This window comes from Hylobates moloch, unplaced genomic scaffold (genome assembly GCF_009828535.3).
Source record: "Hylobates moloch isolate HMO894 unplaced genomic scaffold, HMol_V3 SCAFFOLD_1, whole genome shotgun sequence".
Taxonomy (NCBI): Eukaryota; Metazoa; Chordata; class Mammalia; order Primates; family Hylobatidae; genus Hylobates; species Hylobates moloch.
The window spans coordinates 213,057,044-213,074,704 of NW_026652276.1; the positions used below are offsets into that span (position 1 = coordinate 213,057,044).

At 48.2% G+C, this 17,661-nt stretch overlaps 1 protein-coding gene across 3 annotated transcripts in view; it reads right to left on the bottom strand.

Moving 5' to 3' along the window:
- Window positions 1-10,245: 10,245 nt before the first annotated feature.
- PLXNA4 (plexin A4) overlaps window positions 10,246-17,661 on the bottom strand; it is a 527,428-nt gene continuing 520,012 nt past the window's right edge. For 2 of the 3 annotated variants that reach the window (XM_058426822.1, XM_032761769.2), the window contains exon 32: window positions 10,246-17,481. In XM_058426822.1, coding sequence (XP_058282805.1) covers window positions 17,386-17,481 — 96 coding nt within the window. In that variant the 3' untranslated portion in view covers window positions 10,246-17,385. The remainder of the gene's footprint in view (window positions 17,482-17,661) is intronic. The other variant, XM_058426826.1, reaches the window with a different exon arrangement.

A 17,661-nucleotide genomic window follows, 5' to 3' on the forward strand; every position in this document is an offset into this window, starting at 1 on the left:
AGCAGGCTGAGAAGGGGCCTTCAGCACAGTTTGTAGGATGATTACCATTCAGAGGTCCCACTCTCTGGCCCCATTCCCGTGCGAGCTCCAAGAATTTTCACTTCTTTCTCCTTCCATGAAACCCCTGACTATGGGCCTCCACCCAAAGCAAAGCCAGAGAAAAGGGGAAAATGGTAGGAAAGTGTCTGTATGAGCCCTACCACCATTGATCCTCAGGCTTGGGGCTTGGATGCACCCAGCAAGCCTGTGTGTCTCTTTCATCTGTTGAGGCCAATGCTGTGGACCACCCAGCTGCCTCACATGATCACTCAATGGCTCTCTCCTTCATGCTTTACTCAACAAATACTTCCGCTTGGGGCTAGATAATACAGCAGAGCCCAACCAGGCAACATCCCCACAGTCGTGGAGCTTATTATATTCCAGTGGGAGAGACTGGCATTAAAAGCGTAGATGGAAGCTATAACGTCAGGTAATAAACGTTATGTTCCATTGGCCTCAGAGTGGTGTGTTGGGCCAGGTGGGGCCTTGTCGAGGGTGACCACAGTCACACATGGTCTTTGGCATGTGAAGGGCAGAAATATGGCCATGGGAAGGAGCCTGGGCTTGGCAATGCAGCTCAAAGGATCTGCAGAGAGCACCACACAAGTGGAGCCCAGCAAATGCTTGTCAATTAATGATGCAGAAATCAAAGCTGCGTAAATCCCTCTTGGCTTATATCTGCATGTCCCAGAACCCTCAGAGAGGCCCTCCATATCCACTTGGTTTCAGGCACGACTTGGGTTTCCACAGCCATCTCAAAAGGGGTGTGATGGGTGATTCCACCAGGGGCCCCACCCTGGGGTTCAGTCACTAGACGACGCTGTTGCAGCTCTTTAGCTCTGAAGAAGGAAACCAGAGGCCAGGAGAAAGAATGATGCTGTTTTATGAAAATATTTGGATTATGTGAAATAAGCAGTCCCACCTCAGAATTATAGGCTCATAAATCACTCTGAGGAGAAAAGGGGCCGGGGGACTGGGGAGACTTGGGACATGAGTTTACGAGCTCTCCAGAAGCCCTTGATGGAATTACAGCCTCATAACTCACTGGGGCCTGCTCTTCCCTCCAGCCTGGCCTCAGCTGTCATGCAGGGCCCCCAGGGAAGGCCAATCTGGGTGCCAGCAATGAGAGGCTGACCTGGCAGAGGCCTCAGGGGAGCATGAAGGGAGGCCTAGGCGATGTTTTTGAGCTGGATGCGGGCAGCCAGGCCTCAGTGTTAGGGATTCTGTGAGGCTTGTCAGAGAGACAAGGAGCTGAGGCTGAAGAGGTGAGCTGAGCTGCTGGACACAAACATCAGACAGAAGGCTTGTGTGAGCATCACATTCCACTGGGTGCTGTGGAACCGCACAGCAAGGACACACTGGACCCCTCTTGGGTGGGGCGGGGTAGCACGAAGACGCCCGGCTACTGCTTCCTTGTCAGGGCCGTGTCTCTAGTTTGCCGTTTTACAAAATGGTGACCACCAGCCTCTCCTCAGGGAGCTGACAGATACTCTCGAGGCCTCAGAAGAGCTCACAGCATGAGGGCAAATGGTTCACTGAAGAAGCTGGGGTCTTCCTGCAGGTGGGAAGATATGCCCATGGCCAGAGGAGAGGTTTGCTACCAATATGCCCACCTCCCAGCTGGCCCTAGCTGTGGCCTCTGGCATGTCCAGGATGAAGAAAAGCCCACGGGAAGTGGGTTTCTAATGGCAAGTCAATGAGGCACTGTTTAAAAGAGCTGTCTTTTGTAAGGAGCACTGACTGTGAGTCGGGCATGGTGCACTTCATCATGCTGAATCCCCACAACTTGCTCACAAATTATTTCCACTTCACAGATAGGGGAGTGAGGCAAAGCGATCAAAATCAACTTTTCTCCAGTCACACACACATGCTACTGTGTGTACCGTACTGGAGATTTAAATCCAGATCCCTCTGTATCTACAGTGCATCCCACAAGCATGGCTGCCTGGTGCCCCCTCCTGCGCACGGCAGTCCCTAAATCTGCTGGCTGAATCCCCTCAATTTCTATTCTTCTTTCCCTGCTGTAGCTTGCAGTTGCAACCCAATGCCTACCCCTAGTCACTTTGTCTACAATGTCCTTTGCTATTGTCAGAGGTGTTTGAACCGGAGCAACTCCATCTTGAATAGGGGCTGGGTAAAATGAGGCTGAGACCTACCAGGCTGCATTCCCAGACAGTTAAGGCATTCTAAGTCACAGGATGAGATAGGAGGTCAGCACAAAATACAGGTCATAAAGACCTTGCCGACAAAACAGATTGCAGTAAAGAAGCCAGCTAAAACCCACCAAAACCAAGGTGGCCAGGAGGGTGACCTCTGGTTGTCCTCACTGCTACACACTCCCTTCAGCACCATGACAGTTTACAAATGCCATGGCAACGTCAGGAAGTTACCCTATATGGTCTAAAAGGGGGAGGCACCAATAATCCACCGCTTGTTTAGCATATCATCAAGAAATAACCATAAAAATAGGCAAACAGCAGCCCTCAGGGCTGCTCTGTCTGTGGAGTAGCCATTCTTTATTCTTTTACTTTCCTAATAAACTTGCTTTCACTATAGGGATTTGCCCTGAATGCTTTCTTGCACAAGATCCAAGAACCCTATCTTGGGGTGTGGATTGGGACCCCTTTCCAGTAACACTATGATGATAATCCATCCATCAGTAAGAGAGAGAGAGAGAGAAATAGAGACAGAGAGAGACTTGTTTAGTGTTTGTCGTAGTTCAGCACAATCATTAAGTGCGTAGGTTTTGGAATCAGAGAAACCTGGTCTTACATCCCCGCTCTTTGATCTCTATCACTTTCCATTTGTGGAACTGGAGTCCAATTATTGTTTTAAGCCTCAGCGTATTTATCTGTAAGATGGGTATAATAATGGTAACTATAGACTAGAACTGGATCCTGAGAATTGAATGCCAGTAATGTATGTGAGTGACACAGACATCATTTCTCTGAGGAAATCCCTTTATGTCCTGGGAGGTGATGACTCTTGGGCATGGGTTATTGGAAATCAGGGTTTACAATCCCACTCAACACTTGTATTGTCTTTTTTATCTCTTCCAAGTATCTTATCAACATCCCATTTTCTAAGGGACCTAATTTTTTTTTAATTGATAGACTACAGCAGACTAAGATCACTTAGGAAAACTTGCCTTCAGTATCTGCTTGATTTTATTACATGATCTTCTTTACATACCTGGTCTTGTGGTCCAGTGCTATAAAGAAAACAATGGTCAATGACATTTGGTTGGACAGACCTATCCATTTACATATTTGGAACCTAGGTGATGAGGGGGCTGCAGAGATAAATGAGTAAGCTGCACTTTTGCAAGGGAGGGTGGGTCTCTAAAAGCTCTCCTAAGGTTCAAATACTGATGGCCCGAGGCTGTTGATCTTATCTAGTTCAGGAGATGTTTTTCCATAAAGTAAATCATGATTCACTGCATGAATTCCTATGCACTGAATATTGTAGAAAGAACTGATGACCCTGAAAAACTGGAAATGTTAACCCTCTTCCTAGACGGGCTAGGCGTCATCCTGCCAAGAGACAGAGAAGGAGATTCTAAGTCATGAAAAAGCTCATTAAGTGCAGATATTTCCCCATGTTATGCATGGAGACTTTGAATCACAGTCAGACAAGCCCTAACATTTGCAGAGCTCCAGAGGGTGAGGGTATGAATGGAGGCCTAGACATCAAATGCTTATATTTAAATAAACTTTGTTCCATCCTTGTACCTTGGCAAATACACCTTCAGAGCAATAAAATTAGCGGGGCAGGGGGAGTGAAATCTATGCCTTATACATGACTGAAAGTTGGTAAAAATATAAATAACTGGATTTCATAATTATTACAACCCTGCAGGAGTTTTGTTAATGGGCTGACATGTTTGAATGAGTAATTAAGACATACACAGTTCATGTTAAACTTGAGCATTCATCTAATTACAGTGTATCCAGCATTGAGTTCAGAATCAAAGAAATAGAAGACCTGGTCTATTTCTGAGTTAAGGAGACAGGACATAGAAAGGTGAAATTATTAGGGGATAAAATTATTACATACATATCAGCATTGATTCTATTAAAATAAAGTGCTGAGTGGTGCATTACTGGCAATAAAAGGCTAAGGCCACCCAAGATAAGGTGCTAATTGGATGGCACAGCCGAGAAGAAATGCAGACAGTGCTGGGAAAGGTTAGATAGTATCACATCCCACCCCAGAAGTCATGTGTGAATTTGATGAGTCACAGAACCAATGGGCTTGTCCTGCCCTCACCAACATCCATGACACAGGGTTACCTCGACATCCTTTACTTATCTCCCATATGTCATAACTTTCAAGGTGGAACAAAAACTTGGCTTTGTTGTGAATAATGGAAAGGAGGAGAAAAGGTAATCACTGTAGCCGGTGATGAAAGTAGTGGAAAAATGAGGAGGTAGAAGAAAAGAACTGGGGACCCGTACCAAAAAAAAAAAAAAAAAAGAAAAGAAAAGTTTTTGAAATGACTTTAATCTTACTGATCTAGAATGAAGGGTTTTAAAGGATCACATATTGTGTTGTAGACTTCCTTGCACTCGGCCGCATACCCTCTTGACCCGCCTTTCCACCCCAGCTGTTGCCACAGCAACCAGGTGGCATGCACAGGGAGCCTGATGGTGTCTGCTTCAGGGACACTGCGCTCCCCTGGCCTCTTCCCCCGGGGCTCCTCTGCTCCTACTATGGAGGGCAGGGGGTGCCTGAGGGAAACCACTCAGCTTTTCCAACTCACTTGCAAACTTAGAAGTGTGAGGAATAAACAGCCCAGGGGCAAACTTTCTGCAGTGGGGAGTGGGAGCCAGTGGATGGTTTCTGAGGTGCCTTCTACATTACCAGAGGGTCCAAGAGGGGTCAGAGTCCTGGCCCCCCACAGCGAGGGCCAGCTTGAAAATATCCCCTTGAACTGGCTTGTCCTCACTTCCCTACCTTCCGCTCCTGTTCCTCAGGACCACTTCCCAAAACAAGCCCCCTGCTCACAACCCCTTGTCTCACTTCTGCTTTTAGGGGGAACTCAGGCTCTTATAATTTTTAGTTATCTATTTTTGTACTTTTTTGGAAAGCTATGTTCTATTTACATGTGTATTTCAAGACGGGCAGTTGAGAAATTCTTGTACCTACTTTATTCGTTCATTTAAAAAAACATTTATAGGGCTACTACTATGTGCTTGGTGTTGTCCCATGAGCAAGGGTTAGAGAGATCATATGTGGAGTTTTCAGAAGCCTGCTACACAATAGTAAAAGCTACCGTCTATCACAAACTTACAGGATGGCAGGACCTGCTCTAAATGCTTTGTAATCCTTGCCTCACTTCATCCTCACGAGAGCTGTATGAGGATACCCTCAGCAGCCCTGCATTATTATTCTCATCTTTATAGGTGAGGAAGCCATGATTTAGAGACAGTTCGGAACTCCAGGTAAAAGCTGGCCAGAGAAGGGCAGAGTTTGAACCCGGCCGTGGTCTTCACCATCACACTATGTAGAGAGTATGTTCCAGATACAAAAGGGGGATGGAGAACGGGTCCTAGGGGTGGAAGTCCTAGCTGTCTGCCCAGGGGGGCTGCTCTCACAGCTCTGAGTCAGTGGCATCTCCAGCCTGCGTTGCCCACAGAAATTCACAAAACAGCAGGCAAACCAAAGCAGAAGGAAGGATTGGCAGGGTATTGTGGAGTTGGGGCAGTTCAGCACAGTCAGTGCCCTTTTAGTTAAGGAACAGGATGTTTCCTATGGTGAGGGATGTGATCCTAATGAATCGGGGGGAGCACACATCCCTACTGACCTGCCAGCCACCTCTCCCAGGGCCTCTGTTTCTTTCTCCCCCAAGCCCTGCCTCTGCATTGCTAGAGTTTGGAGAGGCTTAAAAAGGTAATGAGCAGGGACTTGGAAGGTGAGTGATATAGTGGCTGGTCTGGTCTGGACTTGGATGTGGAGCAGGGATAAGAAGGACCCCTCTTCTGTATGTGTGTGCATGAGGAGCATGACTTCTTCCTCTCCTACATCTTAGAGGGATCATCAGGCCTTCAGTAGAATCAGCCAGCATCCTTCTAGGCATCACAAGAAGCTGTCGTTTATGGCTTCCAAAGGGAGCTGCCATCTTGATCAAGGACCAGTGCCGAGAATATGGTCTGTATCCCCTGAGGATGAGTTCTCTGCTTTCCTGGTAAACTGATCATTGATCAAAACCAAGGCATATAGAAAACTATAGGTTATATTTTTAAGCAAACTTGGTTGCATTCATTCCTAGATAATAAATAGTTTCTCCTAGGACATTGTGGGATGTTAATGCCATGACTTTCACTTGGGCCTGAAAACTCTTCACCACAGCAGCTGGTGTGGGAACCAGGCAGCACATGCCTGGCACAGAGTTGGCAAAAGGCAGGTCCTTACTCTCACCCTCTAAATCCTCCCTATTTCTCTCCTCTGATACTTCCCCTCCTTACACTTCCTTCTGTCCTAACTCTGTAGATTTGCACTGCCTTTTTTCCACCTCTGCTCCTTTTTAGTCTTCGCTTTCTTCCCTAATCTGTCCCAAAGCTAGTTCAGGAAAATTAGTACCTTCCACAAAATGATTCACATTGAGCGTAAATAGTCAATAGTGTCTCTTTTAAAGAAGGCTTTAGGTCAAAAGAATACTTCTTTGTAGGTGAAATATGAGATTTCATACATTCATTATGAACTGAGGGGCCACCTGTTAGGTTAAATCCCTTGTACCTTATATCAGTCAGGATGGTCTTGGCTATGCAGCAGTAACAAACAGCCTCATACCTTAGTGACTTAAAGGAGCAAAGTTTTATTTTTTACTCATACTACACAACCATGGTGTCATCCGGTGGCTCTGCTCTGTGCTGTCATTGATCTCACTCTGTGATTCAGGCTGCTGCTTTCTGGAGCATTACAAGTGTCCACACCACTAGCACTCATATTCCATTGGCCCAAACCAAGTTGCTGGGTCAGCTGAACTTTATTGGGGTGGGAAACTGTACTGCTCCTTCAGGAAGGGGAAATAGATATTGTTGAACTGTGATATAACCTACCAGATATTCCTATGCCTGGGTCTAACCTCTTCTGCCTGGGCCCTACCTCCTCTGCCTGGGTCCAACATCATTCATGAGCCTTGGCTTTAGTAAATACCCTCAGCAGCCCTGCAGGCTCTGGCTCAGTGTCCAGGGTAGGAGTTCTACTAAGAGAAAAGCGAGGCAGGTTTAGAGAAAGTGATGGTGCAGAAGTGACCTGCATCTGCCTCCATTTACTCTGCTCAGCTAGGAGCAGCTCTGCTAACCCAGGGAGAGGTTTTCACTACAAAACCATCTCTCTTTACCTGTAAAAGATAGCCATTAGCTGCAACTCAAGGAATTAGTTTTCTAAAGATAAACCATTCATGGGAGAGAGCAAGTGGCCTGATATTGAAGGTAATGGAGTCACAGTTGGGAGACAACCCAGTGGCCAACTTTGTAGCTGATTGCTTTCACTGAGTCTTGCTTTCTGTGCCTCTCTCCCACCATTCATGATTTATTGAGCACTCTCTCTGAGTGGGTCACTGTGCTAAGCTGGGGTAATAAATTCAACTGAGATGTAGTCTCTGCCTTTAAGGATCTCACAGTCAGCCGGGCGCGGTGGCTCACGCCTATAATCCCGGCACTTTGAGAGGGTAACGGAGACTAATCACTTGAGGTCAGGAGTTCAAGACCAGCCTGGTCAACATGGCGAAACCCCGTCTCTACTAAAAATACAAAAAAAATAGCTGGGCCTGGTGGCACACACCTGAAATCCCAGCTACTTGGGAGGCTGATGTACGAGAATTGCTTGAACCCAGGAGGTGGAGGTTGGAGTGAGCCAAGATCATGCCACTGCACTCCAACTGGGCAATAAAGCAGGACTCTGTCTCAGGAAAAAAAAAATAATCAAAGATCTCATAGTCTAATGACCACAAAAAGTATACAATTTCATAAGGTGTTAGATATTTACTTATTTTGCAATGGGTAAATGAGGCATTATTCTAAATTTGTTATTAAGGCTCCAGGATGGGCCCACTATTATTTGTACAGTATCTTTTTTGTTTTATTTTGTTTTTGAGATGGAGTCTTGCTCTGTTGCCCAGGCTGGAGTGCAGTGGGGCGATCTTGGCTCACTGCAACCTCTGCCTCCTGGGTTCAAGTGATTCTCCTGCCTCAGCCTCCTGCCGGAGTAGCTGGGATTACAGGCATCTGCCACCATGCCTGGCTAATTTTTGTATTTTCAGTAGAGATGGGGTTTCACCACGTTGGCCAGGCTGGTCTCAAACTCTTCACCTCAAGTGATCTGCCCACCTTAGCCTCCGAAAGTGCTGGGATTACAGGCATGAGCCACTGTGCTCGGCCTATAGAGTATCATTTTTATGACTAATAATAATAATACATGCATGCATGAGCCTTCATAGTACATGGGGTCTTTTTCACTTCGGTTGTCTAAATTGGCCTGCCCCAATCTTCTGGGATTTGTAGTACAATTAGAACAATCTTCATTTTGTGGCTAGGTAAACAAAATACAAGAGAAGTGGCCTGCTCAAGGTCATGGTGGTTGGTTCTGACAAAGTTTGAGCTCATATAGGTAAAGGAATCTGAGGCCCTGGTGGAAACTTCATTGTTCAATCTCAATGTGAACCTTCAGAGTGACATCACTGTCCCCACCCAGCCTGAGTCTTTATTTAGGAGAAGGGAAGAACATCTCCTTCCTATTCCTGAACTATGCTTTTCTTGTAAGCCTGATCTACTGAGGAAAAAAAAAAAACACCCACCGCTCTGGTTGATTTCAATCCATTCGGTTTGTTCCAGGTCTTGAGGCCAGGGAGTTCGGTTTTCCCTCACAGCTGCCCCGTCCATTCCCACAGTCACCCCACGCTGTACATCGTCCTGTGGCCGTGCTGATGGTGCCTCCAGAGGCCGTGGCTTCTCCATCTCAGGCTGAGGAATGCTCTCTCCTCAGGAGCTCCCTCGTATCTCAGAAGAAATTGCCTTAGGAAGGTGGGACAGTGCTGAGGGCAAGGCCAGGAAGGACCCCTGTGGACACTCCCCAGTCCACTTCCTGACCCTTCTCTCTGTGCCCTCCAGGGGTCCCATCCTGGGTGAACTGTCCCCATGCACATCTCAGGGTATGAAGGCTGGAGGGGCCTGTGGGCGGGTGGGTGGGTGGGGGCAGTATGGAGGCGGGAGGGTGGGATTTGCCTGAAGTTTCATCAGCAGTTGGTGCCCCCAGCATCTGCCTCACCCCTCCCCCTTTCCCCCACCCTGCACTCCTCCTTCCTTTCTTGCCTCCCTCCTGAGTCTTCCCCTTTCCACATTTCTGCCTCCTGTTCTTTATTCTGCTTCTCTCCTGATTCCCTTCTCTCATAGCTTTCCCTTTGAATAAGAAGGATGCTGGAATATTCATGGAATCATCCAGCCCAGCCTCCTCTACCAGCTGACCTGAGGCTTAAAACATGGACAGATCTGCCCAAGGTGGCCAGTTGAGCCAATAGCAGAACCTGCAGAGGTCCTGGTGCCCAGGCCAGGGCTCTCTGTGTCATGCCAGCTGCACTGGCTCCCCACTCCCCACCTCTGAGCGGCGTGGGCATTAGATGGGCATGCAAGGCAGGCAGCGGCGTGGGCTCCTTCTCTCTGGCCCTCCTCATTGCCACTCTTTTCATTCTCTTTTTCTCCCCAACCCATTCTACCCCAGGAACACAGTTGGATTCAAGATCTTCACTCTCCATCAACATACCAGGGGAGGTGGGGGCTAAGAGAATCATTGGTCATGAAGGTGTCGCTTGCCAGGAAGACCTGAAGCAGAGATGGCAATACTTGTGTCATCCCCAGAGCCAACTCTAATGGGCAAGTAGCAAGTTCCTGGAGGGCTGCGTTGAGAGAGATTCTGGGACTGACTGGGCTGCGTAGGAAAGCCTTGTCTCCTGACAGCACTGACTAGTAACATGTTTACTCTCCCTGGCTTGAAGTGTTGCCACCTCGGGATGGCTGCCTTGCCACTGAGAACAGAGTCTGAAGTAGAAGGATGCATCTCTGGTGGTTGAGTTTAGATGTCACACAACTGCAGAGAGAAGGTGCCAGCCATGTGTCTGCATGCTGGAAGCTCTTGCCATCTTATAGCCAGCCTTCTCCCCCAGCCCCTCCTAGCCAGTCACATAAAGAAGAACCCAAAATCCCAAACTGCATTTTTATTATTTTTTAATAAACTTTATTCTATATTACAAATAAGTTTTTTTTGTTCTGAACTGCAAAATAGGAATGCCTTATATTTACATACACAGGTATACAATTAATTATAACAAAGGTACAGAAGCTTGCCTTTACCAAGTTACAACTGGGCTCCAATTTAAATAGCATAGGTTTCCTTTTTAAAAACTTTTTTTAATCCTTTTTTTAATATCTTACTAGGATACTCTTCTTTAAAAATCAAAACCATAAGACCCTCTTCTTAGAGGTCTCATCCACACATATTTGAGGCTCATTTTAACACTGTTGTCTAAAGATATGTTTTGCTTTGTTCTAACAAAGGGTCAGTGTTCGAGATGGGAGCTTTAGTTTGAAACAGAAGTGGGATGGGGCTGGAAGGGGGTGACTGGAACAGAGATAACCTGCCCTACCTCCTTCAACAGCTTCTCTATGTGACTCAAAGACCTCTGCCGGTTCCTTAAACCACCCTTCCATCCTGTTTCTCCCCTTCTCCTCTAGCATTTCAAGCTCAACTCTGGGTCATCTGGCTGGGCCAAAACCCCTGCATCACCCTCACATGTCGGCTAGCTAAGCCATTGTCTGTTGTGGTACCCTGGAGTTGCTGGTTGCTATGGTAACTCGGCAGGACCCTGCTGGAAGAGATGGACTGGCCCCTGCATGCTAAAGTGGGGAGGAGGGCAGTGGCATCCAATCCTCCCTTCCCACCTCGGGGCCTGGAGGCCTTGTTCCTGCTCAAAGCAGCCAACACACGACTAAGCAAAGACCGCATGTCTCAAGGACACCAGGCCAAGGTAGGGAGTGGTGAGGGGAGGGCTGTCCATTCTAAAACACAAAATCATTGGTTTCCGAATGGAAACAAGATTCTTTGAGGTAAGCTAGCTTTTCATTTTTAAGAACAGAAGGTTTAACAAGTCAACAAACTGACGAGAACATCAGGGAGGGAGAGGAAAGGACAGACAGATGAGCACAGATGAGGACAGACAGATGAATCCCATCTTCATCCTGTGCCTGGATTGCGGCTGACCTCTGTGCATGAAAGTGTTCGTTAGTCCTGTTTGGTGAAGTGGTCTTGGTTTCTTAAGTGTCCTTTGGGTTGCTCTTTAACTGTGTCCTCTGTTTTAAATTCTACTCTTGTAAGGGAGCCCTTCCAAAATGTGCTTGAGTCAAAAGATCAAAGATACTAACAAAGGAAGTTCTAATTCCACATAAAGAAATTGGTGAAAGATGAGCTGCATAGACGAAGTCTACTTGCTTTTGCAATCCTGGCGGAGGGAAAACTTGGGTCTTCCCATGACCCGTCCCTAATAGAGCCTCCCTAAAGTTTGAGGAAAGCTGATAAGAGATGTGTAGGATTCAGCAGTACCAGGGGCAGCCCAGAGAGCCAAGCATAGACATCAAAGGGGGTGGGAATGGAATAAGGTGAGGCTCCCCCAACCCAGGATTTTCAGCCTAACTGAACCACCTCACTACCTCTGCCAATACAAACAGAAAGTTCTTTTTGTATATGAAGGATTTTGTTTCATTTTGTTTAACTTTGCTTTGCTTTCTGGTAGTCACCAGTCTCCTCAAGGCATTTAATTGGGATCCTAATGAGTATGTATTTCTTTTACAACCAAAAAATTCTATATACTTTTAAACCTTGGATACTCCCTCTAGTAAAAAAAAAATTTGTGGGAGAGCAAAAATTTGTAGTAACAAAAACTCTCTCTTGCATGTCTGAAACTTTTACTGCAGTGGATTACTTTCCAAATGAGAGGAGTGGTCATTTAGGTTTCCTGTCAAGAGCATGCCACCCTCAGCACCATGAGGAGAGGTTTGCAGAGTGTCCCAGCCTCACTCGGGAGCTGTGTCAGTGTTACCTGGGGCTGTGTCTCAGCTCCCCACTCTAGAAAATAAGGCTCTTGTTTCCTACACAGAGAATGCCTGTAGGGTGAGGTGGCAGGAGGCGGTAGAAGGACTCCATCTGTCAAAAGCACGGGGAAGCACCAGGAATAGCAGCAGCCATGTGAGATGCCACCCCTAGCATTGTCCTCATCCAGGGAATGTCCTGACCCATTTTTTTTTTTAATGGGGGAGGCTCCTCCTGTCCTCTGAGGCTCTCCTCATCCCCTTGGAAGTCATAGGTTTTGCTCCCACCAACCGAGTAATTTGGACTTAACATCCATAGCAGGGCTCCCTTCTTACTCTCGAACTACTAAGATATACAAACAAAAACCAAACAACGCCAAAATCCCAAATAAATGGCCCACAGTTTTGTTTTGTTTTTTAAAGGAAGAGGCTGAGGGGTCAAGGCCTCCCAGTCACCTGTCCTGAGAGCTGGCAGGAAGAGGGGAAGAGGCCCTTGATGTAGACGAGGACCAGGAGGGATGGCCGGGGGGATTTGGGGCATGGGGAGAAGCCAGGGCACTGAGATGCCTGGGGTGGGTCTTCTCTGGGGGCCAGGTGAGCTCCTGGAGGTGATTCAGTCATGGAAAGACCCCTTGAAGGCCTTGAAGAGCTGGGTGGGGCTGCTTACTGGGCTCACTCTTCCTGGAAGGAGCAGGGGAAGTTCCCGGAGAGGGGCTTCTCTGGGCCTTGTGCCTGCACAGCACCTTCCTACCTGTGTCTGTCTTTCCCTCACTGCTTGGCTGTCTGTGAGGTGGGAGGTTTGTCCTTGACTGATAACAATACTGGCCCTTCGCTCGGTTAAGTATTTGACTTCACGTTACTGTGTCTCCTTGGTCCTGGGAAAGAAGACAGATGGAAATTGAGCTTTTCTTTTTAGGTCACACAGGGTGGTGCTGAGACGTGGGCCCATCACAGCATCGTTCACGGCTCTGGAAACAGTGGTGAGGATTCTTCTTGCAGTGGAGGTCATTTGGGAAGTCATTGCTTGTGGATCCTCAGATGGCGACCCACAGGGCCTTGGCCAGATGAGGGAGCCCCTACAGCCAGGAAGGCAGCTTTGGGCGGGGTGGGACGGGGCTGGGGCAGTCACAGAGGGCTGTGCTGAGAGGTCTGAGCAGCTCCTGTACTCAAGTGGATAAATCGCCCTGGGACAGAGGCTATGTGTGCAGGAGAGACAGGGTGGAATGAGGAGGGACAAGGAGGATGCTCGCGGCAGGAGGAGCACAGGCAGAAGCCAGACATGCAACGGGAGACACGGTACCAGGGACCTGGTTGTGTGGGGGAGGTGGAGATGCTGGGCCAGTACATCAACTTTCACTGCTGGTGGGCGCAGGTAGCTGGGCCTGAGGGGACCAGGTCAGAGACCTTTCCTGTGAGTAACTCCTGCTTCTTCCTGGGAACAGTCCTGGACAGTCTGCCTCAAACTTTGGGATTTATTTAAAATGACTTCTCTTTCACCCGTAGCTCCTCACAAGCACCCAAGCTCACTTACCAGGCTGCAGGTGCACAAGGGGGAGGCTCTAGGGGCTGGCTTTGCGTGCAGGGATCATGCTGCCATTGGAATGTACCTTGGCCTGTAGGACACTTGGGTTATCCTCTGTCCCCAAATTTAAAACCACATTGAAAGAGGGAGGCAAGAAAATATTTTCCTGAGGAAGTAACTGGCACGATGGCCGTCTTAGCGGCACTATTTGCGGCTACCAAGAAATGTCAGGGTCTGTCCTTATGGGGAAGGACAAAGAAAGAATGGGTAAAAGCTGCATCTGGGGGGACTTGTGCCCAGGAGAAATGACCAGTCTACTGCTCTGTTTCTTGTCTTCCTCTACTTATTCCTTAAAATTTAGGACCCCACAAAGCCCCCTTCTTCCCTGCTACCTTAAGCCCTTCTCTCTCCAACATGCAAAAATCCCCACCTAAACTTTGTCAGTGATTTTGATGGCTCAGTCTGGTACCATTTTCCCTGGGAGGGTACGGGATGAGTTGGAGGGGAAGGTAAGGAAGAAGGCCTTTTCTCTCCTTCTGTCTGCCCAGGACTCAACATAATGGTGACCCTACAAATTAACTTTGCCTTGAGGGAGGCCGTGAAGGGGCCTCCATCCCACAGGACCAAGTCGTCCCAATTCCTTTCTCTGGGAGCCCGCAAGCCACACAGGCAGCCCCTGGATGTTTGCTCTGCCAGTGGGGTAAGGAAGATCCCTGGGGGAGTTAGGAAAAAAGATTTGGGTGGGGGATTGGGGGGCAAGGACAGCTTTTTGACAATGTTGCTTGTCTTTGCTTTTAAACACCATATCACACGTGCACCAAGAATCCAAATGGAAGAAATGGAAAACAAACAGCAAAAGAAAAGATAATTTTTATAAGCAAGGTGGGCTGTGGCTCTGGATACCTGGCTTGGATTTCTCAGTCCCCAAGCAGGCCATGGGGACTGCAGCAAACAGTGACAGAAACAACCCACCCACCAATTAAAGTCAAACTGGACCCAAACCCCTCCCCCAGGAGAAATGGGGACAGCCAGAAAATTTGTCTGTCCTTGTCTCCTCTTTCTTCCTAACCTTTCTATTTCTCTGAGGTGTTGTTTGAAGTTTTTCTTATAACAAAAACATGGAAAAAAATAAAGTCCTGTACCGCCAAAGTAACAATAACAATAATCATCTGGTAAAAAATAAAAGTTTCAGCAGAACTGTGATAAGTAAGTCTTTTTTTTTTTTTTCTGCTTGTTCGATTTTTTTCTCTTAACTAACTGTGCAAAAAAAAAAAAAATCAAAACGCACTCACTCATACACGCGTTCACACACGCAGCTTCCATCCAGCAAATCTGTGTTAAATACGTTCATGTCTCTTTCCTCCCCAACCCTTTATATGTGCAAAAATATTGTAGTGACCGAGGTACTTCCTCAGACCATCTCCCACATGCACCCTTTCTGGCCTTCCAGGTCCTGTGACTGACTTCTTGGGAGGGAATAAAATGATCAAGGATAGAAAAGCCAAGCTTCTCCACTTGGTACTGCACTTGCCAAAACCTTTGGTTATTTTTTTTTCTTCCTCTTCCAATGCATTGTTTCCCATTTTCGTCTTCCCGTTAGGTTGCTCATGTCTTTTCCACCATCTGTCCTCTGCGATGTCACATGATGCCCCGTTCCGAGGTCCAGGCCTTGGCAGGTGACCACCCTGATTTCCGATGGACAAGCGCCCTCTCCTTCCACCCACCAGCTCTCAGCATAGAAAGCAAGTAAGTGTTGAAATGTCCTGAAGCTGCAGGATGAATGGATGAGCAAGGGGAAAGAGAAGGGGAACACTTCAAGAATCCTTCTACAAAGGACAAGGAATCCTTTTGAGCTTTCCGCCTACACCTGGGGCAGACACACACACACACACACATGCGCTCACACACATGTGCACATATTCATATCCAAAGGGGCAAGTGTTCTTAAAAGTACCGGATGCTCCATGGACTTGCTGGAAATGGTGTGGTTTCTTCCCCAAGGGGGGCTCATTCTGAGTGAGTGACAAGGAACGATGTCTGATGCTTGGGGAGTGAAGGCGAGACTCTGAATCCTTCTCCTCAACCTCACCTAAGATGATGTTTCTCCTTGTATCCCATAGTGGTGAACAACTCCAGAGCAGAGGTGCCAACAGAGACTCCTGCTTAGGGTGGGAGACCGGACCAGACAGCACCTAAGGTCTCCTTAGGATGAAAGGTTCCTAGAACCCTCCATTAGACCATCTCTCCCCGTAGCCTCTGCTTACCTAGTATCCATTTCTAGGCACATATTTGCCTGCCTGGCTAAAATGGTGCATCTGTAGATGTAAGAACAGATGGGGAGATGGATGCCAAGGCCGAGGTCATTTGTATGTTCCTCTTCTCAATTCCAGCCACGCCCATCAGCTCGACTCTTTGTCCCTCCCAGACCTGACAAGCTGGATGCTGAGGTTGGCTGGCATTTTGGGCTGTCTCCGTGAGGCTGTGCTTAAGTCTGTTTCTTTCAAGGATGACTGCTGAAGAGATGAGGAAGGAGAATGATGAAAGAGACAGCTGAGATGTTGAGGAAATCATTCCCAAAGAGGTCTGGACAGCCCAGTGATGAAGTCATCTGCATAGCAATGGCACCAGATTCTGCAGAGGGAACAGGGACTAGGCTGTTGGCCCCAGCCGTCTATGGAGTTCTCAGGAAGGATGGTGGGGATGGAGCCATGGAGATGGCTGGAGGTAGAATCTCCTAGATGCACTCTGCATTTCACGTTGACCCTTGATGAAAGGTGACAAAGGAGGGTGGAGATAGATGCTTTCTCTTGACAGCACTCAGGGCTCTGGTAATGGACTAGACCTATGACTATGATTGTGACTCATTTGAATTTGGGGGTAAATGGAAAACAAATTCTGCTTCCAGGGTAGATGCAACTCTCTTTCCTTTTCTCCCCCTCTGTGTTACATTTCTGCTGCTAGGATTCAGATGAAAAGGTTAGGAGCATCTCCATGGTGCAATGTAATTGCTATTCTTTCTCCTGCCTGGCTTTCTACTGGCAGGGGAGCAGGCAGGGCAGGCAGGTCCCTCTGGAGACCTGGAAGAGGACAGGAAGCCTCTGGACACCAGACCAGTGGGGGAGAGGGAGCCTCAAGGAGCACCTCCCAGCTGCTCACACATGCCCTGCTCCAGCCACATGCAGGAGGTTTGGCCTTTCTTCTCACAGCTGCAAAGTGATCAGACCACTGGCTGAACCACTGGAGATGGAACTGTGGGAAGGGAGAGCCAGGTGATGTCTTCCCAGTAAAGATAATACTGAACTCCTTCCTTGCCTCTTCCCTAGGCCAAGGCTCAGACCGAAGCGGGGGCTGCCAAAGTGGAAGGCAAAGTAGCAGCACAGAGACGTCCCCTGTCCCTGGCTCTTCATCCGTATTTGCACCCTGCTGCTGACATGCACGGGGTCAGGAGCACCTGGGAGACAGAGGCCCCTCTGACATCTTCTGGTCAGCTCCCTTGCCATGGGCCTGGCCATTCTTGGACTAATTGAGGGTCAGTGGCTTGGTCCAATCGTGTTGGCAGAGCAACTGGAAGAAAAGAGATCCAGGAAGGAGGGAGAAACGGAAAGAGGCAGAAAGAGAGAGAAACAGCGCTGCTCAGGGGATGCTGCTGATGCCAGTCGGAACTTGCACTTGGTAAAGATGATAATCTAGACTGAGGCACGGCTTGGTGTGTCCCCCTCCAGGGCGGCCCTGGAAGGATGGTTCTCAGCTGTCTAAGCTCATGAGGGTTATGACTTGTTCTAGTTTGTAGGCCAGTTTCTGCTTCCCACACTGGTCATCGCGGTCCAGAGGTCCAAGGATCTGCGGAAGGGCCAAGAACGGGGAGGTTACTCATTTGTGTGTACAGGTCTGTGTTCTCAGGAGGCACAAAGATGGTGTGGATGTGGTCAGAAGCCCAGGAAGCCACAGGCATGTGCAGAGGCACACAGGACACTGCTGGGTAGGAGGAGACCTGGGGAGTGTGGGCGGGAAGGTGTGGCA